The sequence below is a fragment of the Somniosus microcephalus genome, chromosome 22 (genome assembly GCF_052327205.1).
Source record: "Somniosus microcephalus isolate GS21.2 chromosome 22, FLI_Smic_1.0, whole genome shotgun sequence".
NCBI classification, from domain to species: Eukaryota; Metazoa; Chordata; class Chondrichthyes; order Squaliformes; family Somniosidae; genus Somniosus; species Somniosus microcephalus.
The window spans coordinates 32193890-32217496 of NC_141008.1; the positions used below are offsets into that span (position 1 = coordinate 32193890).

At 46.2% G+C, this 23607-nt stretch overlaps 1 protein-coding gene across 1 annotated transcript in view; it reads left to right on the forward strand.

Annotated features, from left to right (window-relative positions):
* The first annotated feature begins 3322 nt into the window (after positions 1 to 3322).
* Positions 3323 to 23607, forward strand: part of hpda (4-hydroxyphenylpyruvate dioxygenase a) — a 48915-nt gene continuing 28630 nt past the window's right edge. The window contains exons 1-5 of the mRNA XM_085964425.1: positions 3323 to 3402; positions 9424 to 9450; positions 9565 to 9627; positions 18509 to 18613; positions 21491 to 21533. Of these exons, the coding sequence (XP_085820551.1) occupies positions 3400 to 3402; positions 9424 to 9450; positions 9565 to 9627; positions 18509 to 18613; positions 21491 to 21533 (241 nt within the window). The 5' untranslated portion in view covers positions 3323 to 3399. The remainder of the gene's footprint in view (positions 3403 to 9423; positions 9451 to 9564; positions 9628 to 18508; positions 18614 to 21490; positions 21534 to 23607) is intronic.

The following is a 23607-nucleotide window of genomic DNA, read 5'->3' on the forward strand; positions in this document are numbered from 1 at the left end:
GGGCTGCTCCGAACTGGCATTTGGCCAGGTTGACGATTAGCCCGTGTTGGCTGAGGCGCTGGAAAAGGGAGCGCAAATGCGCGATATGCTCGGCCTTGCTGCTACTGGCCACGAGGATATCGTCCAGATAGATGAACAGGAAGCTCAGGTCCCGTAGGACGGAGTCCATGAGCCGTTGGAAGGCCTGTGCGGCGTTCTTAAGCCCGAAGGGCATGCGCAGGAACTCGAACAGTCCGAAGGGGGTGATGACCGCCGTCTTCTGGACGTCTGCGTGGTGGACGGGGACCTGATGGTAGCCGCGAATCAGGTCGACCTTGGAAAAGACAGACTTTCCTGCTAGGTGTGCCGAGAAGTCTTGGATGTGCGGAATGGTGTATCTATCGGGCGTGGTGGCATCGTTGAGCTGTCTGTAGTCGCCGCAGGGGCGCCAGCCACCGCCTGGCTTGGGCACAATGTGGCGGGGGGACGACCAAGGGCTGTTCGAGCGGCGGATGATGCCCAGTTTTTCCATCGTGGCGAATTCTTCCTTGGCCACCGCCATCTTGGCTGGGTCCAGGCGTCTGGCTCGAGCGAACACTGGTGGTCCCGTAGTGGCGATGTGGTGCTCGACCCCATGCTTGGCTGCCGCGGCTGAGAAGGTCGGTTGTGTGAGCCTCGGGAAATCTGCGAGTAGGCGGGCGTAGTCGTCATGCGCCGGGGCGGAGCAGGACCCGACGAGGGCCGGGCTGTTGCTCTGCTGGCAGGCCAGTGAAGCGAAAGTTGCTGCGTCGATCAGGCGCCTGTCGCGGACGTCGACCAGGAGTCCGTGGGCGCAAAGAAAATCGGCGCCCAGCAAAGGATGTGCCACCGAGGCCGTCACGAAATCCCACGTAAATCGCTGGCCGTTGAAACAAACCTCGGCCCGTTCCTTTCCGAAAGTAGCGATGGCTGCGCCATTTGCCGCCACGAGGGGTGGGCCGCTGCGGCCTGCCTGGATGTCGAGCTGGGAGGCAGGAATTATGCTGCATTGGGCTCCGGTGTCGCAAAGGAATCTGCGCCCTGAGAGTCGGTTATGTACAGCAGTTTACCCACGGTGCCGATGGCCAACGTGGCGGCGGGGGTGCGGTCGAGCGGGCCTAGGCGGCGGCGCGGGGCTGGTGCGTTGGGCCGGGCGGCCATCTTGGTTTGATCGAAAGAGCAGGGTGCTCTGCAGCGATGGGCCTTATGGCCGAGACGCGCATGGTAGTAGCATAGTTCTGCGGCCTGGCGTGGTGGCGGCGCTCGATGGTATCGGGGAGCCTCGCGGCTGCACAGCCGAGTTGGGCGACGGCGAAAACTTTGTCCGCGGCGGCTGCCAGTTGTATGCAGTCCGTGATCGGGGACCCTGCGAGGGCAGTCTGTACCTGCTGAGGAAGCAGGCTGAGGAAAAGGGCCCGAAACAAAAAGCACTGCGGTTCAGAGCCCAGGAGCGCACGCATCCGGCTCATCAACTGGGTCGGGGTAGAATCGCCGAGGCCTGGTAGTGAGAGAAGCCTGCGGGCCCTCTCCTCCTTGGACAGGCCGTAAGCCTGCAGCAAGCGGCCCTTAATGGTTGAGTACTTGCCGGTCTGTGGTGAGTTCCCCAGCAGGTCGAGAACTTCGGCGGCGGTAGAGCTTGCTAGTGCTGAGACTACGTGGAGGTACCTTTCTTCATCATCTTGAACCCTGCGAAGGGTGAATTGGGCCTCCGAGTGTGCAAACCAAGCTGGTGCTTGGTGTTCCCAGAAGGTGGGGAGCTTCAAGGACGCGGCGCCGGCCGACATCAGGCTGCTGCTGGTTGCCATCGGGTTGTTGCTGGCCTCTGTAGGGCTACGTGAGTCGGGGGCTTCGGCCGCCGACATTCAGGGTCACCAATGTGGGGGACTATGGTCTCCCGCATAAAGAAATAGGCAACACAGCGAGCTACAAGAAATAGGTCTTTACTCCAACTCTCACAATACAGTACTGAATTCGTGAAGCCCGCGAACCTGTGATGACTCACGGATTGGTCACCTGCTGGAACCTGATTGGTTTTCCTTCTATCAGCAGCAGGCAAGTCTGAACGTGCCTTATTCCTCTCAGCTTGCAACTGTCTTGCGGGGGGAGGGGAATACAGCAGTTAAAAGGGGATTATACAGGTTTATCTACATACACACAGTGTTTCCCCAATGTGGCAATGCCACAGTAGCACTCCTGCCTCTGAGTCAGAAAGTCGTGGGTTGAAGTCCCAATCCAAAGACTTCATGTACATAACCTAGGCTGGTATATGATCTGGTGCAGTACTGAGGAAGTGCTGCACTGTTGGAAGTGCCAGCTTTCGGATGAGACGTTAAACCGAGGCACCATCTGTTCTCTCAGGTGGACGTAAAAAATCCCATGGCCTTATTTCAAATGAGCAGTGGAGTTCCGGTGTCCTGGCCAACATTTATCCCTCAACCAACATCACTACAAGAGATTATCTGGTCATTATCTCATTGCTGTTTATGGGACCTTGCTGTGCACAAATTGCCTGCTGCATTTCCCTACATTGCAACAGTGACTGCACTTCAATAGTGTTCCTTGGCCATGAAGCATGTTGGGATGTTTTGAGGTTGTTAAAGGTGCTAAAGGTTAAATGCAAGTTCTTTCTTTCTTCTATTTGCAATGTGACCCCATCATCAAGCAGATTGCGATAACATTGTGGAGCAAATATGACATGACGAGCATCAGCGCTTCACCCCTTTATTACTGAAGAAATCCTTAATCAGACATTCCAATGCAGGCTTATATCTAGACTAGGAATGCCTCTATTTGTACACTCATTGACATCTAATAATTGTAAATTAACATGAATGATGCATTAAATAAAGATCTGAAATTATGACAGTATGACATAGTGCAGTCTCACAATGTAGCTTGACAGGGTCACACACATTGCTTAAAGGTCAAGCTCCCAATCTACTCTGTGCAATCCTGCTGGGTGAAGGGGAAAGGTGTGAAGAACAGAAGCCAGACTAGACCCCCTGCTTATAATGAGGGAGGCTAAACTGGAGTAAATATAACGCTGAATATTGGGAAGAAGCCCGGGACCATGCCCTCACAATCGGGGCGCTGTGTGGAATGAGAAAAAGACTTTTACTTTTCTGCTTATGTGACACACTGTTCTATTACTTTTCTGATTATTGGGTAACACACCACGGTACAAACTCCAAGAGCATATACCTACTACAAGCACAAACTAGGCCCGCACTGTGACTGAATGCCAAAGGAAATCTGGGGAGGAGCAGAGGGCGGATTCACAGCAGCCAATGACAGGCAGTGCAGCTTTCCAGCAAAATATGTTGTGCTTATAAGATCAAGCCAGGTAGAAATTTTTGTTCTTCTTCAAACTCACTAAGGTGCTTCTGTTAACTCTGATTCATCATGGTGAGTACAGCCCATTGTGATAAATTCAATGCAAATGTTCCTGTTAAGTGTATTGCTATGGAAGCTGAGTATGGTAGGAAAGATGGTGGAGGTGCCCTGGGACTATGCATTTATGGATATATAAAATCTCAGACACCAATGTGTCTCATCAGTTCAAGGGAAATAGTCACTGGTCATTGCCATATTCAATTTATTCCAGAGATTGATTTATGACCAGAGTCAAAGGTGGAATCTGGAAAGCAGAAAAAGAAGCTAGAGACCCTTTTCTGCCATGTTTTCTGGTGTACAAGGTCCCACAAGGTCTGGCTAGGTGGGTGCGATTTTGAAGTCGGGCCCGAAACAGGCGCGAAATTGGCGGAGCCGCCACTTCAGCCGTCCACTTGCGCCGGTGAGCGGTCTGAGCCACTTTGAGGGCCAGGCTTCAGGCACAAGCCGCCAGTGCACTGCGAGCGCCAAGTGGGTTTCCCGCTGCACATTGCCGGTTCGGTGAGCGCAGCAAATCAGCCGGATCCCGGATCGCACATTGTGGCCGCCGGCAGGGGAGTGAAGAGAAGCGATCCCGGTATCGGAGGCCTCAAACGGCTCGGTAGCGGGCTAGAGTTTTTTGGGGGGGTTCCTGGGCTGTTTTTTTTTGGCACATTCTCCCCCATTTGTACCTGAGAATCGCAATCTGGGTCTTACAACCGGCGTCGGACCCAGTTTGCATATTAAGGATGCCTCCCGCCTGTTGCCTCCAATTTTTAATCCCTGGTAACCCTGTTTCAGGCGAGAAAGTGGCTACCGGCAGGAATAGTTGGATGGAAATAGTATAGAGGAACAGCAAATGGCTGATGTGTCAAATGATTCTTCCCATCAGTCTTCACAAATGAAAATTGGGGACAAATTGCACATCGAGTCATTTTGGTTCATAGGTAGATGCCAATGAAGCGGGTGTCTGTACCTGGGAGATATCCCCAGGAATTCTCAGAAAGATAATGACAAAATAAATGAAACTTTTAATATTTTTAGTGTCATAGAGTTATACAGCACATTGTGTCCGTGCCGGCCATCAAGCCCTATCTATTCTAATCCCATTTTCCAGCACCTGGTCCTTAACCTTGTATGCTATGGCGTTTCAAGTGCTCATCTAAATGCTTCTTGAATGTTGTGAGGGTTCCTGCCTCTACCACCCTTTCAGGCAATGAGTTCCAGATTCCAACCACCCTCTGGATGAAAAAGTTTTTCCTCAAATCCCCTCTAATCCTCCTGCCCCTTACCTTGAAACTATGTCCCCTGGTTATTGACCCCTCTACTAAGGGGAAAAGTTCCTTTCTATCTACCCTATCTAATGCGCTCATAATTTTGTACACCTCAATCAGGTCCCCCCTCAGCCTTCTCTGCTCTAAGGAAAACAACCCCAGCCTGTCTAGTCTCTTCATAGCTGAAGCGCTCCAGCCCAGGTAACATCCTGGTGAATCTCCTCTGCACCCTCTCCAATGCAATCACATCCTTCCTACAGTGTGGCGACCAGATCTGCACACAGTACTCCAGCTGTGGCCTAATTAGCGTTTTGTACAGCTCCATCATAACCTCCCTGCTCTTATATTCTATGCCTTGGCTAATGAAGGCAAGTATCCCATATGCCTTTTTAACCACCTTATCTACCTGTCCTGCTGCCATCAGGTATATATGTACATGCACACCAAGGTCCCTCTGATCCTCTGTCCTTCCTAGGGTCCTACCATTCATTGTGTATTCCTTTGCCTTGTTAGTCCTCCCAAAATGCATCACCTCACACTTTTCAGGGTTAAATTCCATTTGCCACTGTTCTGCCCATCTGACCAAGCCATCTATATCGTCCTGTAGCCTGAGACTTCCCTCCTCGCTATTTACCACTCCACCAATTGTCATGTCATCTGCGAACTTACTGATCATACCTCCTACATTCATATCTAAATCATTAATGTACACTACAGACAGCAAAGGACCCAGCACCGATCCCTGTGGTACACCACTGGACACAGGCTTCCAGTCACAAAAACAACCTTCGACCATTACCGTCTGCCTCCTGCCACTAAGCCAATTTTGGATCCAATGTACCAAATTGCCCTGGATCCCATGGGCTCTTACCCTCTTGACCAGTCTCCCATGTGGGACTTTGTCAAAAGCCTTACTGAAGTCCATGTAGACTACATCAACTGCACTACCCTCATCCACACACCCAGTCACCCCCTCGAAAAATTCAATCAAATTGGTTAGACATGATCTCCCCCTGACAAAGCCATGCTGACTATCCTTGATTAATCCTTGCCTCTCCAATTGGATACTAATTTTGTCCCTCAGAATTTTTTCCAATAATTTCCCTACCACTGATGTTAGGCTCACTGGCCTGTCTTTCCCTGGTTTATCCCTACTACCCTTCTTGAATAATGGTACTATGTTAGCTGTCCTCCAGTCCTCTGGCACCTCCCCTGTGGTCAGAGAGGTTCTGAAAATTTGTGTCAGAGCCCCTGCAATCTCCTCCCTTGCCTCACACAGCAGCCTGGGATACATCTTGTCAGGGCCTGGGGATTTATCCACTTTTAAGCCTGCTAAAACCGCTAGTACCTCCTCCCTCTCAATACTAATTTGTTTAAGTATATCACAATCCCCCTGCCCGATTTCTATGCCTACATCGTCCTTCTCCATAGTGAACACAGATGCAAAATATTCATTTAAAACCTCACCCACATCTTCCAGCTCTACACACAGATTGCCACATTGGTCCCTAATGGGCCCTACTCTTTCCCTGGTTATCCTCTTGCCATTAATATACTTCTAAAACACCTTGGGATTTTCCTTTGTTTTGCCCGACAGTGTTTTTTCATGCACCCTCTTCGTTCTCCTAATTTCTTTTTTAATTACCCCCCTGCACTTTCTATACTCCTCTAGGGCTTCCACTGTTTTTAGTCCTTTGTATCTGCCAAAAGCCTCCCTTTTTTTCCTAATCCATTCTTGTATCCCTTGACATCCAGGGTTCCCTGGGCTTGTTGGTCCCACCCTAGACATGTTGGCGTTGTACTCTCTCTATTTCCTTTCTGAAAGACCCCCACTGCTCTGATGTGGATTTTCCTACAAGTAGCTGATCCCAGTCCACTTTGGCCAGATCTTGCCTTATCATATTAAAATCAGCCTACCCCCAATTTAGAACCTTTATTTCCGGTCCATCTTTGTCCTTTTCCATGACTACCTTAAATCTCACCGAATTATGGTCACTGTCACCAAAATGCTCTCCTGCTGACACTTCTACCACTTGCCCGGCTACATTCCCTAGAATTAGGTCCAGTACCGCCCCCTCTCTTGTAGGACTTTCTACATGCTGGCTCAAAAAGCTCTCCTGGATGCACTTTAAGAATTCCGCACCCTCTAAGCCTTTCACACTCTGACTATCCCAGTTAATATTGGGGAAGTTGAAATCCCCGACTATTATTACCCTATTATTTCTACATTTCTCTGAGATTTGCCTACCTATCTGTTCCTCTATCTCCCCCTGACTGTTTGGGGGCCTACAGTACACTCACAGCAAAGTGCGTGCCCCCTTTTTGTTTTTAAGTTCTACCCATATGGCCTCATTAGAGGAACCTGCTAAGATATCATCCCTCCTTACAGCAGTAATTGACTCCTTGATTAATATTGCGACACCCCCTCCTCTTTTACACCCCCCTCTGTCTCGCCTGAAGATTCTATACCCTGGAATATTGAGCTGCCAGTCCTGCCCCTCCCTCAACCATGTCTCTATGATAGCAACTATATCATACTCCCATGTGTTCATCAACACCTTCAATTCATCTGCCTTACTCGCAAGACTCCTTGCATTAAAATAAATGTCATCCAGCCTTGCCATACTCCCTTGTGCCGTTACATATTTGCTCTGCCTTCCAGGCTGACTTGTTTTTTCCTCTATATTTGGCTGTGCATCACCCCCTACAACAATTCCATAAGGGTTGTACATGAGCTCTGTGATTCGAATACTCATAAAATGAGTGAGGTGTGACCCTGATAATCATTGATTAACTAGCCAAACTTCTATAGTAGAAATAAATGAGGGAAATATCCTAGAGAGCATTGCACAGGATAAGGGAAATATCCTAGTGAGCATTGCACAGGATAAGGGAAATATCCAAGAGAGCATTGCACAGGATAAGGGAAATATCCAAGAGAGCATTGCACAGGATAAGGGAAATATCCAAGAGAGCATTGCACAGGATAAGGGAAATATTCAAGAGAGCATTGCACAGGATGAGGGAAATATCCAAGAGAGCATTGCACAGGATGAGGGAAATATCCAAGAGAGCATTGTACAGGATGAGGGGAAATTCTCATCTTAAGAATGTAGAGGCCATAAAGAGTGATCAGCATGAATTGAGAAGCAACCTGTCACGTCTCATAAATCTGCTGAAATTAATTGAGGGTGTAATGAGTGACTGAGAGCTATCCAGTGGATCTAATTGATTTGGATTTTCAGAAGGTAAATAATAGTGATGATAAATTGTTAAGAAAATTACTCATTGACCCATGCTGGATTTTCACATATACAAAGATGGGATGTGGGGTGCCATATACATTTCTGGATGCTGCACAAGAAATTTTAACATGCAATATATATATACACCTTGAATTGTGATCCTTGTAGGCTAGATCACTTGACTAAAATAGCTGCATAAAGGTGAAAGTTTCTTCAAGTGAAGTACCCCCCCCGCCAAATGGCCAGTAGCAAGGGCAGATTGAAGTACAGCTTAATGTGTACAGTAAGTTTTCTAATGATCTTTCTCATTTGTTCAACTTCCACGTACAGTGAAGGTTGTACAACAGTAGTACAGAAACTGGCAGTGGGACCGAAGAGCCAAACAAAATGCTGAACTATATTGCCAAATCAGTAGTGTTCGGTGTAACAAAGGCATGGCAGATGGATTTTAATAATAATTAATGGCAGGCCAGGCAGATTGGAACACACAACATTAAACATGTGCACAATGAAGAAGTTCTATTTTAAGCAGGCCAGTGGACCTCTGGGGTTAGAAAAACCTCACTCCACTGAAATACACAGAAGTGTCTCCACTGAAAGGGGGGCACAATGAACAGGTGTCCATCAGTAAAGGTGGCAAAAGAAAGAATCTGGGTGCGGTTATTGATCATTCATTAGTAGTTTCAATGAGAAGCTGTTACAAAGATACCGAGGGACAAGGCCAAGAATACTAGGATACATCTCGAGGCATTTGACTGGAAGTCAAAACAAATTAATTTAGCCTTTCATAGATTTCTGCTGAGGCCACATTTGTATATAGTTTTGTATTAAGAGCGTTCAGAGAAGAAATACAAGGATGATTTTAGAATTCAGGGCTTGGGGAAAGAACTGAACTGAATTTGTTTTCAGATATTATGGGGAGACATGATTCATGTCGAGAGGCAGATAATGTTGATATGTTGGGTTTGTGACTTGGATTGTCTGTTCAGAATTAGAGAACACGCTTAAAACTAACTAGCCTCAAGCAAGTCAGTCTAGATTTTCTGCCCATTCATAGTCAATATTATAGCTACTGTCATGCAGAATAGTTTGGAGGGGACTTCCTGGAGAAGGACTGAATCGTCGACTGTATCGAAGGCTCTGGAAAGATCGAGTGGAATATGGAAGGACAACATGTTGTGGCTGCAGACACATAGGATATCTCTGGTGACTTTGATCAGGCTGCTCTCAATGTTGTAGTCAGGATGGAAATTAGACTGGAATGAGAAGGGAATCAAACGGAGTGGTGAGCAAGGTGAATATGAAGTTGGGGGACTATGATATGTTGGCATAAAATCACTAGCAACTTGCACTTTTATAGAGAGACAGTCCAAGGTGAAAGTCCTGGACCTCCAGTCAGATATGTCCATCACAGGGTCACATGATGCTCTGTTAGGTGACAGTAATATTGTGACAAACTAGCAACTAAATGAAGGGAAATGGACTGTACCACTGTTATGTTGCAGCACACTAAAACAATTTGTTTCCATCTGTTTCAGACTTCCTACACTGATAAAGGGGAGAAGGTATGGTACATCTGCTACTTAAACGCTCAAACAAATTACTGTATTGGTGTTCTGTTTTGTAGCACGTTGTCTGCACTGGGAAAAGGAGAATAACTTAAAATGTTTCTGTTGCAGCCAGAAAAAGGTCGATTTATCAGCTTTCACCACATCACATTCTGGGTAGGAAACGCCAAGCAGGTGAGATGAGCAGCCAGGAGCACTTCCAGGCACAACTAGGTCTGCACGCAACCACATCCGGACACAACTACATCTGGACACAGCCACATCTGCAGACAGCCAGTTCCACACACAACTCTTCCACACACCACATCCATACAAAATGGCATAGAACCTTCCATTTCATTGAGTTCCACTGGTCGATCATAGAATGAAAAATTCAGACTACCTCAAGTTTCAGAATGCTGTTGATATCGAAAGATTCTAGAAACAAACCTAAATTGAAGAAGGTGGCATATGGGGCTTATAGATACAATAAAAATTATATTAAAAAAATAAGAGCGAATACGAGAAAATATGGAAGGAGTTTAAGAAAGAGGTAAGGAAAGCAAGGAGGGATCAGGAGGAGAGAATCGTAAAACATGTCAAATGAACAAATAGATTAGTAAGGAAGAGAGTTGTTAACATAAGAACATAAGAAATAAGAGCAGAAGTAGGCCATACGGCCCTTTGAGCCTGCTCTGCCATTCAATAAGATCATGGCTGATCATTGACCTCAACTCAACTCCACTTTCCTGCCCGAACTCCATATCCCTTGATTCCCCTAGAGTCCCAAAATCTATCTATCTCAACCTTGAATATACTCAAAGACTCAGCATTCACAGCCCTCTGGGGCAGAGAATTCCAAAGATTCACAACCCTCTGAGTGAAGAAATTCCTCCTCATCTCCGTCTTAAATGGCCGACCCCTTATCCTGAGGCTATGCCCCCTAGTTTTAGACAACCCGCAAGGGGAAACAACTTCTCAGCATCTACCCTGTGAATCCCCTTCAGAATCTTGTATGTTTCAATGAGATCACCTCTCATTCTTCTAAACTCCAGAGAGTATAGGCCCATTCTACACAATCTCTCCTCATAGGACAATCCTCTCATCCCAGGGATCAATCTAGTGAACCTTCCTTGCACCGCCTCCAAGGCAAGTATATCCTTCCTTAGATAAGGAGATCAAAACTGTGCACAGTACTCCAGGTGTGGTCTCACCAAGGCCCTGTATAATTGTAGCAAGACTTCCTTACTCTTATACTCCAACCCCCTTGCAATAAAGGCCAACATGCCATTTGCCTTCCTTATTGCTTTCTGTACCTGCATGCTAGCTTTTTGTGTACAACAACTTGTATTTATATAATGCCTTTAATGTAGTAGAATGCTTCACAGGAGTATTATAAAACAAAATTTGACACAAAGCCACATAAGGAAATATTGGGGCAGATGGTTAAAGAGGTAGGTTTTTAAGAGTGTCTTAAAAGAGGAAAGAGAGGTAGAGAGATGGAAAGGTTTAGGAAGGGAATTCCAGAGCTTAGAGCCTTGGCAGCTGAATGGTTGAGCAATTAAAATCGGGGATTCTCAAGAGGCCAGAATTAGAGGAGCGCAGATATCTCAGAGGGTTGTGGGGCTGGAGGAGATTACAGAAATAGGGAGGGGCGAGGCCCTGGAAGGATTTTAAAACAAAAATGAGAATATTAAAGTTGAGGCGTTGCTTAACCGGGTGTCAATGTAGGTCCGCGAGCACAGGGGGGATGGGTGAACGGGACTTGGTGCGAGTTAGGACACGGCAGCCGAGTTTTGGATGACCTCAAGTTTACGTAGTGTAGAATTTGGGAGGCCGGCCAGGAGTGCATTGGAATAGTGAAGTCTAGAGGTAACAAAGGCATGGATGAGTGTTTCAGCAGTGGATGAACTGAGGCAGGGGCGGAGTCGGGCGATGCTTTGAAGTGCAATTTGCACTGAGTAAAGTTTGAAAAGAGTGCTGCGAGTTGGGCCGGTCAATCTCGCAGACCGGCGGCGGTGTTTCAGAGCCACGCCACGATTCAAAAAGTAACACGGGCAAGAGAAAACAGCTAATTGGGTGAATACAGCCAGGTGAGTATTTATACTACTCTATAGTTTGACAGTTAAGGTTAATAGTTTATAAAGTTTAGAAGGTCTTAATTTTTGTGGTTATAGTTTCTAAGGTTTCTGTTGTGTAGCGGGGAGTGCTAGTAAACAAGGGCCCTTGAGTATATCATTTTATTGTAGTGTAATTAGTGGCTTTGATTTGATTTAATTTAATTTAAATTAATTAAAGGGTAAGTCATGGCAGCACAGCTCAGCTCCTTGGCATGCTCCTCCTGCACTATGTGGGAAATCAGGGACACTTCCTGTGTCCCTGACGACCATGTGTGCGGGAAGTGTATCCAACTGCAGCTAATGGCAGACTGAATTGCGGCACTGGAGCTGCGAATGGATATATACTGGAGCATTTGCGATGCTGAGGACGTCGTGGATATTACGTTTAATCAGTTGGTCACACTGCAGGTAAAGGCTGCACAGGCAGGAAGGGCATGAGTGCCCATCAGGCAGAGTAGTAAGTGCAGGCAGGTAGTGCAGGGGTCCCCTGTGGCCATCCCCCTCTCAAACAGATATACCACTTTGGATATTGTTGAGGGAGATGGCTTAACGGGGGAAGGCAGCAGCAGCCAACTTACTGGCACCATGGGTGGTTCTGCTGCACAGGATGGGAGGAAAAAGAGCGGGAGAGCTATAGTGATAGGGGATTCTATTGTATGGGGAATAGATAGGCATTTCTGCGGCCGCAAACGAGACTCCAGGATGGTATGTTGCCTCCCTGGTGCAAGGGTCAAGGATGTCTCGGAGCGGCTGCAGGGCATTCTGGAGGGGGAGGGTGAACAGCCAGTTGTCATAGTGCATATAGGTACCAGCGATATAGGTAAAAACCGGGATGAGGTCCTAAAAGCTGAATATAGAGAGTTAGGAGGTAAATTTAAAAATAGGACCTCACAATAGTAATCTCAGGATTGCTACCAGTGCCACGTGCTAGTCAGAGTAGAAATAGATGGATATTTCAGATGAATACGTGGCTAGAGGAATGGTGCAAGGGGGAGGGATTCAAATTCCTGGGACATTGGAACCGGTTCTGGGAGAGGTGGGACCAGTACAAACTGGACGGTTTGCACCTGGGCAGGACCGGGACCGATGTCCTAGGGGGGAGTGTTTGCTAGTGCTGTTGTGGAGGGTTTAAACTAAAATGGCAGGGGGTTGGGAACCTGTTGCAGGGGGACAGAGGAAAGGAAAGCAAGGATAGAAGCAAAAGACAGGAAGGAGAAAAGCAAAAGTGGCAGTCAGAGAAATCAAGGGTGTAAATCAAACATGGCCACAGTAAATAATAATTCTAAAAGGTCTAAGAGTGTTAAAAAAACAAGCCTGAAGGCTTTGTATCTTAATGCGAGGAGCATTCGTAATAAGGTGGATGAATTAGCTGTGCAAATAGATGTAAATGGATATCATATAATTGGGATTATGGAGACATGGCTCCAGGGTGACCAAGGCTTGGAATTCAACATCCAGGGGTATTCAATATTCAGAAAAGACAGGCAAAAAGGAAAAGGAGGTGGGGTAGCATTGCTGGTGAAAGAGGAGATTAACACAATAGTAAGGAAGGATATTAGCTCTGATGATGTGGAATCTGTATGGGTAGAGCTGAGAAACACCAAGGGGCAGAAAACGTCAGTGGGAGTTGTATACAGACCCCCAAACAGTAATGCTGAGGTTGGGGAAATTAGAGACGTGTGCAATAAGGGCACAGCAGTTATCATGGGTGACTTTAATCTACATATAGATTGGGCTAACCAAATTAGTAACAATACTGTGGAGGAGGAATTCCCAGAGTGTATACGAGATGGTTTCCTGGATCAATATGTCGAGGAACCAACTAGAGATCAGGCCATTTTAGACTGGGTATTATGCAATGAGAAAGGATTAATTAGCAATTTTGTTGTATGAGGCCCCTTGGGGAGGAGCGATCATAATATGATAGAATTCTTTATTAAGATGGAGAGTGAGGTATTTGACTCAGAGACTAGGGTCCTGAATTTAAATAAAGGAAACTACAATGGTGTGAGGCACGAGTTGGCTTGGATGGATTGGGGAACGTTACTTAAAGGGTTGACGGTGGATAGGCAATGGCAAACATTTAAAGATCGCATGGATGAATTACAGAATTTGTTCATCTCTGTTTGGCATAAAAATAAAACAAAAAAGTTGACTCAACCGTGGCTAACAAGGGAAATTAAGGATAGCATACGATCCAAGCAGAGGACATATAAATTGGCCAGAAAAAGCAGCAAACCTGAGGATTGGGACCAGTTTAGGATTCAGCAAAGGAGGACAAAGGGATTAATTAAGAGGGGGAAAATAGAGTGTAAAATGAGGATGTAACTGGTAGAATAGATAAGGGAGAACCAGTGGATGTGGTGTATTTGGACTTTCAGAAGGCTTTCGATAAGGTCCTGCATAAGAGATTAGTGTGCAAAGTTAAAGCACATGGGATTGGGGGTAAGGTACTGACTTGGATAGCGAACTGGTTGGCAGACAGGAAGCAAAGAGCTGGAATAAACAGGTCTTTTTCTGAGTGGCAGGCAGTGATGACTAGTGGGGTACCGCAGGGATCGGTGCTAGGACCCCAGTTATTCACAATATATATTAATAATCTAGACGAGGGAACTAGATGTAATATCTCCAAGTTTGCACGCGACACAAAGCTGGGTGGGCGTGTGTGCTGTGAGGAGGATGCAGAGAAACTCCAGTATTATTTGGACAGGTTGGGTGATTGGGCAGATGCATGGCAGATGCAGTTTAATGTGGATAAATGCGAGGTTATCCACTTTGGTGGCAAAAACAGGAAGGCAGATTATTATCTGAATGGCAATAGATTGGGAAAAGGGGAAGTGCAATGAGACCTGGGTGTCCTTGTGCACCAGTCACTGAAGGTAAGCATGCAGGTGCAGCAGGCGGTTAAGAAGGCAAATGGTATGTTGGCCTTCATAGCGAGAGGATTCGAGTACAGGAGCAAGGTTGTGTTGCTGCAGTTGTACAGGGCCTTGGTGAGACCACACCTTGCGTATTGTGTGCAGTTTTGGTTGCCTTATCTGAGGAAGGATGTTCTTGCCATGGAGGGAGTGCAGCGAAGATTCACTGATACCTGGGATGGCAGGAAATATGTATGAAGAGAGATTGGGTCAATTGGGCTTGTATTCGCTAGAGTTTAGAAGAATGAGAGGGGATCTCATTGAAACTTATAAAATTCTAAAAGGACTAGACAGACTAGATGCAGGAAGGATGTTCCCGATGGCGGGGGAGTCCAGAACCAGGGGTCACTGTCTAAGGATAAGGGGTAAGCCATTTAGGACTGAGATGAGGAGGAATTTCTTTGCCCAGAGAGTGGTGAACCTGTGGAATTCTCTACCACAGAAGGCAGTTGAGGCCAATTCATTAATATATTCAAGAAGGAGTTAGATATATTTCTTGAGGCTAAAGGGATCAAGGGATATGGGGAGAAAGCAGGGACAGGGTACTGAAGTTGGATGATCAGCCATGATCTCATTAAATGGCAGAACAGGCTCGAGGGGCCGAATGGCCTACTCCTGCTCCTATCTTCTATGTTTCAGGAGGTGGAAATAGGCGGCCTTAGTTATTGTGTGGATATGTGGTTGGAAGCTCATTTCAGTGTCAAATATGACACCAATGTTGCGAGCAGACTGGGTCAGCCTCGGACAGTTGCTGGCGATAGGGATGGAGTCGGTGGCTAGGGAATGGAGTTTGTGGCAGGGAGGGACCGAAGACAATGGCTTTGGTCTTCCCAATATTTATTTGGAGGAAATTTCTGCTCATCCAGAACTGGATGTCGGACAAGCAGTCTGACAATTTAGAGACCATGGAGGGGTCGAGAGAGGTGATGGTGGTCAGCATACATGTGGAAACTGACGCACCTCAACTTTCTATTAGGCACTTTGCAGCCATCCAGACTGAACATTGACTTCAACAATTTCAGCTCATAACCTCTGTGCCCATTTTTCCAGAAGGCAGCTGTTGCTGATGATTCTGTTATTCCCATTTACACCTCCTCTAGACCCATCTTCTATTTCTTTATTTGTCCCATTACCACCTCCTTTCACCATGCACCATCATCCCTTTTGTTGTTTACTCTCTCCTGCCTTCCACCCTATCACAGACCTTCCCTTTTGTTCTTTCCTCCAATCCCCCTTTCCCTGCCCCTGCACTTGCTTAAAACCTGTTACATCTTTAACCTTTTCTGGTTCTGACGAAAGGTCATCGAAGAGAAAAGCCAAGTTCATGTTTCAGATATAAACCTTTGTCAGATCTGTTGGAGAGTCGATACCTGAAACATTACCCTGCCTTTTCTCTGTCAGATGTTGACAGACCTGTTGAGGATTTCTAGCATTTTCTGTTGTTTTTATCTTAATATATGTGTCTTTCTTTTGAGTAACCCTACTGAACAGTAAAGAACCACAGTGCCGGACAATACTAAGGGTTAAAAGGGCTGGGGAAAAGGTGACGTAACTCAGGAATTAGTGTTTAAGTGACACGATGCTTGGGTTTTCAAGAGAGATTATTACAGTAAGATAGGGGTGGGGAAACAAAAGAATAATAACCTCAGGAACCTTGAACATCCTTGTACGACTGGGTAGTGCCACTGCAAGCTGCCTGACAATCCAACAAGGTCTAGTCCTCCCCCAGAGACTCCACCTGATTTTCCTCCCCCAAAGTGCAGCGGTTCAATGGGGCCCGAACCTGGGCTAATCTGAGGCTTTCAGTATGAAGGTTCACTCACCCTCTGGGTGCTGACATTTCTTTATCTAGAAGCTTATCGAGGACAGTATGTACAATGTGCAACCTGCCAGACAGCACACAACAGTAACATTTCAACACCTGTTACAAACCTGCTACATAACAACATAAGAATTAGGAGCAGGAGTAGGCTATACGGCCCTTTGCGCCTGCTCCGCCATTCAATATGATCATGGCTGATCTTCAACCTCAACTCCACTTTCCCGCACTATCCCCATATCCCATGATTCCCCTAGAGTCCAAAAAGCTATCTATCTCAGCCTTGAATATACTCAAAGACTCAGCATTCATAGCCCTTTGGGGCAGAGAATTCCAAAGATTCACAACCCTCTGAGTGAAGAAATTCCTCCTCATCTCCGTCTTAAATGGTTGACCCCTTATCCTGAGACTATGCCCCCTGGTTCTAGACTCTCCAGCCAGGGGAAACAATCTCTCAAATCTCTCCAACATCATGAACATTGCTTTCTGTTACAATTGTGTGATTCCATTCCTAATAAAAATGAAAGAAAAATATCTATTTGCATAGCACCTTTCCTGTCTTCAGAATGTCCTTAGAGCCAATGAAGTGTAGTCACTATTATGTAGAAAAACACGTCAGCCAATTCGCACACAGTAAGATCCCACAATCAGCAATGAGATAACTGACCAGTTAATCAATTTTGGTGGTTTATCATTGAGGGATAAATGTTGTGCAGGATACTGGAATCTTTTATATCCACCTGAACAGGTAGATAAGGCTTCAGTTTGACATCTCATCTGAAAGACGGCACCTCCGACAATGCAACACTCCTTCCGTACTGCACTGAAGTGTCAGCTTAGATCATGTGCTCAAGTCTGGGTTTATCACTCTGCTGGATGGTGAACTATCTTGGATTGGCCTGGGTTAATCTCACTGCTGTCTCCCATAAGTGCAGCTAACTTCAGCAGGATGTTCCTGTGCCGTGGGGTAGTTTCCAGACCCTGTTTTACTTTCTCCCCCTCTTATAATCACTGGCTTGATAAACCCCAAGCTTGGTGTCACCTTCTCACTATCTGATTGACCTTATTCTCCAGTAGATTTTTAAACATTGATAGTGCTTTGGCCCTTAATTTTGTTTTCTCGATTTAATTTTTAAATTAAATTATTCGACATTTTATAGATTCTTATTAATTTACAAAATGTGAAGTTCAGCACATTAAAAAGCTCTGACCAGCACACACATGCATGCGCACACACACAAATGAATTGTTGAAGGACTGTTATCAACCCTTTCACTATCAAAGAACACCACAAGTTACCTCTGGTTCAGTACAGTTCATATAAATAAATAAAAATACAAAGAGAAATCAATGAGCAGGCACAAGGACAGGTTGGAGCAGTGGATCTCTGATTAGATTGTCAACAAAAACAGTTAATAGTCAATCAAAGCAGCTCCTCTACAACATGAGTCAGTGGTCAGGAATATGGTTAAAAGTTACAAGGATAAGTACTGGTGGAGATGTCAATAATCCATGGAACATAAAGGCTCCCCAGTCCTGCTGGGATGTAGACTGTAAAGTCAGATTTCCTGGAGTATTCACACCACTGTAATGTTCATAAGTTGGAAGTGAGTTCAGTACAAAGATCACAAAATGGTGATAATTGTTAGGTTTTATTATATGAATATTGTGAATGAAAAAATTACATTAAAAAAAATTCATTCTTGGAATATGGGCATTGCTGGCAAGGCCAGCGTTTATTGTCCATTCCTCGTTGCCTTTGAGAAAATGGCGGTGAGCCGCCTTCTTGAACCGCTACAGTACCTGTGGTGAAGGTACTCCTATTAGATAGGGAGTTCCGAGATGATGAAGGAACGGTGATATATTTCCAAGTCAGGATGGTGTGAGACTTGGAGGGGAACTTGGAGGTGATGGTGTTCCCATGTGCCTGCTGGTTTGGGTTAAGTGCTGGTGAGGTGTAGCAAGGTGGATTTGTAGGCTGCAGCAGCTTCAGATAGATTGATTCTGACTACAAAGCCATGTAGTGTATAGGGCGAGCAATTCCCTTTTATATATGTTAATAATAGTGCCAGACATTGTGAGCACTGGAGAGCTGAGAGTGAGTCAGAATAGGCTCTTATAAATAACGGTCTTCGCTGCAACACAACCAGATTACTAGGAATAATCTAAAGAGCTTAACCAAAGTCAATCATGTGGTGCCCGTTTATGTCCCACTGCAGGCTGCAGCATATTACTGTGACAAGTTTGGATTTGAGCCTATGGCATACAAAGGACTGGAGACAGGGAATCGTGAGATTGTGTCACATGCCATTAGGCAGAATAAGGTAAGGACCAGCTTGCTGAGAAAAATGTCACTGAAATCTGACACTACATCGGAACACTTTGACTGTAAAATTTCAGGGCTGGGGAAGGGATCACGTCCAGGGAACATAAGAGCAGGAGTAGGCCATTTAGCCCCTCGAGCCTGCTCCGCTATTCAATAAGATCATGGCTGATCTTCTACCTCAACTCCACTTTCCTGCACTATCCCCATATCCCTTGATTCCCTTAATATCCAAAAATCTATCGATCTCTTTTTTGAATATACTCAACGACTGAGCCTCCACAGCCCTCTGGGGTAGAGAATTCCAAAGATTCACCACCCTCTGAGTGAAGACATTTCTCCTCATCTCAGTCCTACATGGTTGACCCCTTATTCTGAGACTGTGACCCCTGATTCTTGACTTGCCAGCCAGGGGAAATATCCTCCCTGCATCTACCCTGTCAAGCCCTGTAAGAATTTTGTATGTTTCAATGAGATCACCTCTCATTCTTTTAAACTCTAGAGAATATCGGCCTAGTCTACTCAATCTCTCCTCATAGGACAATCCCCCCATCCCAGGAACCAGTTTGGTGAACCTTCGTTGCACTCCCTCGATGGCACGTGTATCCTTCCTTAGGTAAGGAGACCAAAACTGTACACAATACTCCAGGTGTGGTCTCACCAGGGTTCTATATAATTGCAGTAAGACATCTTTACTCTTATACTCAAATCCTTTTGTAATAAAGGCCAACATACCATTTGCTTTCCTAATTGCTTGCTGTACCTGCATGTTAACTTTCAGTGATTCGTGTACAAGGACACCCAGGTCCCTCTGAACACCAACATTTCCCAATCTCTCACCATTTAAAAAATACTCTGCTTTTCTATTTTTCCTACCAAAGTGGTTAACTTCACATTTCTCCACATTATATTCCATTTGCCATGTTTTGCCCACTTAGCCTGTCTATATCCCCTTGAAACCTCTTTGCATCCTCCTCACAACTTACATTCCCACCTAGCTTTGTATCATCAGCAAACTTGGATATATTACATTTGGTCCCCTCATCCAAATCATTGATATAGATTGTGAATAACTGAGGCCCAAGTAATGATCCTTGCATTACCCCACTAGTTACAGCCTGCCAACCCAAAAATGACCCATTTATTCCTACTCTCTGTTTTCTGTCCGTTAACCAATCCTCAATCCATGCTTGTATATTACCCCCAATCCCATGAGCCCTAATTTTGTTTAATAACCTCTTGTGTGGCACCTTATCGAATGCCTTCTGAAAATCCAAATACACCACATCCACTGGTTCCCCCTTATCTATTCTGCTAGTTACAACCTCAAAAAACTCTAACAGATTTGTCAAACACAATTTCCCTTTCATAAATCCGTGTTGAATCTGCCCAATCCTATTACAGGAAACTTTAGTTTAACCGGAGGTTAAATGTCTGGAAAGCTCTATCCACTGGCAAAATTCAGGAGTCGGTTCAGATAAGTTTTTTTACTTTTCGTTGCTTTTTTTTTCCAGTCGTGGCTCCCAAGCGTCTAGCTGAAGCTGTTGCTTAGCTACAGAGACGCTTGCAAGCTGCGCTGACTGTTTTGAAGCTGTTGCTAAGCTGTTGCTAAGCTTCATACGGAGCTCAGAAGCTCCGCATGTTTTAACATTAGCGCTGGTTTGTCCGGCAGTTTTGATGGGATGGCACCAGCTCGGTCCCGTCGGTGCCGGATACCAGAAAGTTTCCTGTATTATTTTCTAAGTGCCCTGTTACCACGTCCTTAATAATAGAGTCTAGCATTTTCCCTACTACTGATGTTAGGCTAACTGGTGTGTAATTCACCGTTTTCTCTCTCCCTTCTTTCTTAAATAGTGGGGTTTCATTTGGCACCTTCCAATCCACGGGAACCGTCCTAGAATCTATGGAATTTTGGAAAATGACAACCGATGCATCCACTAACTCTATAGCCACCTCTTTCAACACCCTAGGATGTAGGCCATCAGGTCCAGGGGATTTATCAGCTTTCAGTCCCATTAATTTCTCCAGTACTGTTTTTTTCACTAATACTAATTTCTTTCAGTTCTGGGAAGGGGAGGGTCTGAAATCTGGGGTGAAACTTGGATACAGCAGGAATTAGCCCCTTACCACGTTGGAATACCAGTGCTTTCGGGAGTGGGCATATTACAATCCAGTGTAATCGAAGGAAATAGATCAAAAGGCGTATTTTCCTCATTTATGCTCTTAGCAACGCTGCACCTCCGAATCCCTGGCATCCAGTGTTCCCAGGGCCATGGAGGGGGGATTCTGAAATTCTCAGCCCGGTTTTGCATTACTTACACTGGCAGAAGAAACCAGGATTTGATTTTTTTTGCTATTTTATGCACAAGGGCTCCGACCCCTGTGGTCCGTTGATACTGTGGCAAAGTGCCACAAAGAGACTCCTCCCCCTTCCCTCGGGTGGGCGCTCTAGATGCCTCGGAAAATGATTCCCCTCCATGCCCACCTTAGATATGTTAAGTAGCCTGACCCCTGGATTTCCGGTGGGATCAGGGCCCCCCACAATGGAAGCTCTGCTCTGTCCCCAATTGCTTCCCTCAAGGCGTCCCCTGGAATTTTGGGGCCCATGTATTTACAGCCAGCATTTATTGTCCATCCCAAGTTTCCCTTGAGAAGAGGCTGAGATAGGCCCTGTGTCCTATTCTGTTAATCGAGCTAGGCCTCTGTGTCCTATTCTATTACGTGAGATAGGCCCTTGTCCAGTTACATTACCTGAGATACGCCCGTGTCCTATTCTGTATATTGTGCTGTTTCTGTCATCCTTTCTGCTGATCAGAGCTCTGAGAGGATGAGTGAAATTCATTTCCAAACTCAATCCTTTATTCCTTTTTTTCAACAGATTTTCTTTATTTTCCAGTCAGCACTGAACCCTAGTGCTAAGGGTGAGTATTATACTTGGTCTCACATTAGGTTTAATATAGGAACTTACACAGGTTAAACAGCTCCTGTAAAGAGTTATTAAATATGATGTAGAAGGAACTTAAGAACCTGACATTAAGGCGTTTGCTTGTTGTTGGTTTTGGGGCATTGGGCCCTTTGCTGTTGTGTTGGATTACATCCTATGGTAGTAGAGTGCTGGTGAGCTGGGGTACAGCCTGTGTTAATAGTGTTGGTGAGCTGGGGTACGGCCTGTGTTAATAGTGTTGGTGAGCTGGGGTACGGCCTGTGTTAATAGTGCTGGTGAGCTGGGGTACAGCCTGTGTTAATAGTGTTGGTGAGCTGGGGTACGGCCTGTGTTAATAGTGTTGGTGAGCTGGGGTACGGCCTGTGTTAATAGTGTTGGTAAGCTGGGGTACAGCCTGTGTTAATAGTGCTGGTGAGCTGGGGTACGGCCTGTGTTAATAGTGTTGGTGAGCTGGGGTACGGCCTGTGTTAATAGTGTTGGTGAGCTGGGGTACAGCCTGTGTTAATAGTGTTGGTGAGCTGGGGTACGGCCTGTGTTAATAGTGCTGGTGAGCTGGGGTACAGCCTGTGTTAATAGTGTTGGTGAGCTGGGGTACAGCCTGTGTTAATAGTGCTGGTGAGCTGGGGTACAGCCTGTGTTAATAGTGTTGGTGAGCTGGGGTATGGCCTGTGTTAATAGTGTTGGTGAGCTGGGGTACGGCCTGTGTTAATAGTGTTGGTGAGCTGGGGTACGGCCTGTGTTAATAGTGTTGGTGAGCTGGGGTACGGCCTGTGTTAATAGTGTTGGTGAGCTGGGGTACAGCCTGTGTTAATAGTGCTGGTGAGCTGGGGTACGGCCTGTGTTAATAATGTTGGTGAGCTGGGGTACGGCCCGTGTTAATAGTGTTGGTGAGCTGGGGTATGGCCTATGTTAATAGTGCTGGTGAGCTGGGGTACGGCCTGTGTTAATAGTGTTGGTGAGCTGGGGTACGGCCTGTGTTAATAGGGTTGGTGAGCTGGGGTACGGCCTGTGTTAATAGTGTTGGTGAGCTGGGGTACGGCCTGTGTTAATAGTGTTGGTGAGCTGGGGTACGGCCTGTGTTAATAGTGTTGGTGATTGGATACAGTCTGTGTTGATACATTACTGGTGATTGGATACAGTCCGTGTTGATACATTGCTGGTGATTGGATACAGTCCATGTTGATACATTGCTGGTGATTGGATACAGTCCGTGTTGATACATTGCTGGTGATTGGATACAGTCCGTGTTGATACATTGCTGGTGATTGGATACAGTCCGTGTTGATACATTGCTGGTGATTGGATACAGTCTGTGTTGATACATTACTGGTGATTGGATACAGTCCGTGTTGATACATTGCTGGTGATTGGATACTGTAGTGTATGTACCCATCTACCTTTAAGGGAACTATTGAATGTAACCGTTCACCTTTAAGAGAACTACTTTAGGTGTGGCACTATTTGTTTGGCTTCTGTATACTGTAATACCGATAGTGACCACACCAGTATATAAGTGTTGTGGCCGGATTGCTGGGGCAGATTCGCCCGGACCTTCGAATAGTAAAGACCTGTTTGTTTGTTACTTCTGAAGTCTGTGTATTTATTAACTGCACAACCCACAGACTTTACAGTGGCGACGAGTCCGGTCGTACCCTGCGGCAAGACTACCAAAGCAACGAAGAGCGTCGAAGAGAGGCAACCACCCTCGGCGTGCTGCTGAAAGAAAACACGAGGCTGCAGCAGGAGGACGGAGGAAGACATTAGCAACAGGCACTGACTACCCTTCTACCACGGTGCGGAGTGAGCCGATCAGCAGGAAACAAGGCGGCCGCGGAGACTGTGAGTAGGGAAAAGTGTAGAGAATATCCGGAGGATAAGGGCTGTGCACTCGACCACGGTCGAGGGGGGAACGGAGCCGGTCAGAAAGTCGGGTCCAATGGCGTCGTGAGACAGTCGGACCTCGATCGGCGGGAAAAGCCGGGCAGCGACCGCAGCCACGAAGCGCTGAGACTGGGAGTAGGCGCGGGAAGAGAAACCCAGCTGCAGCCGGG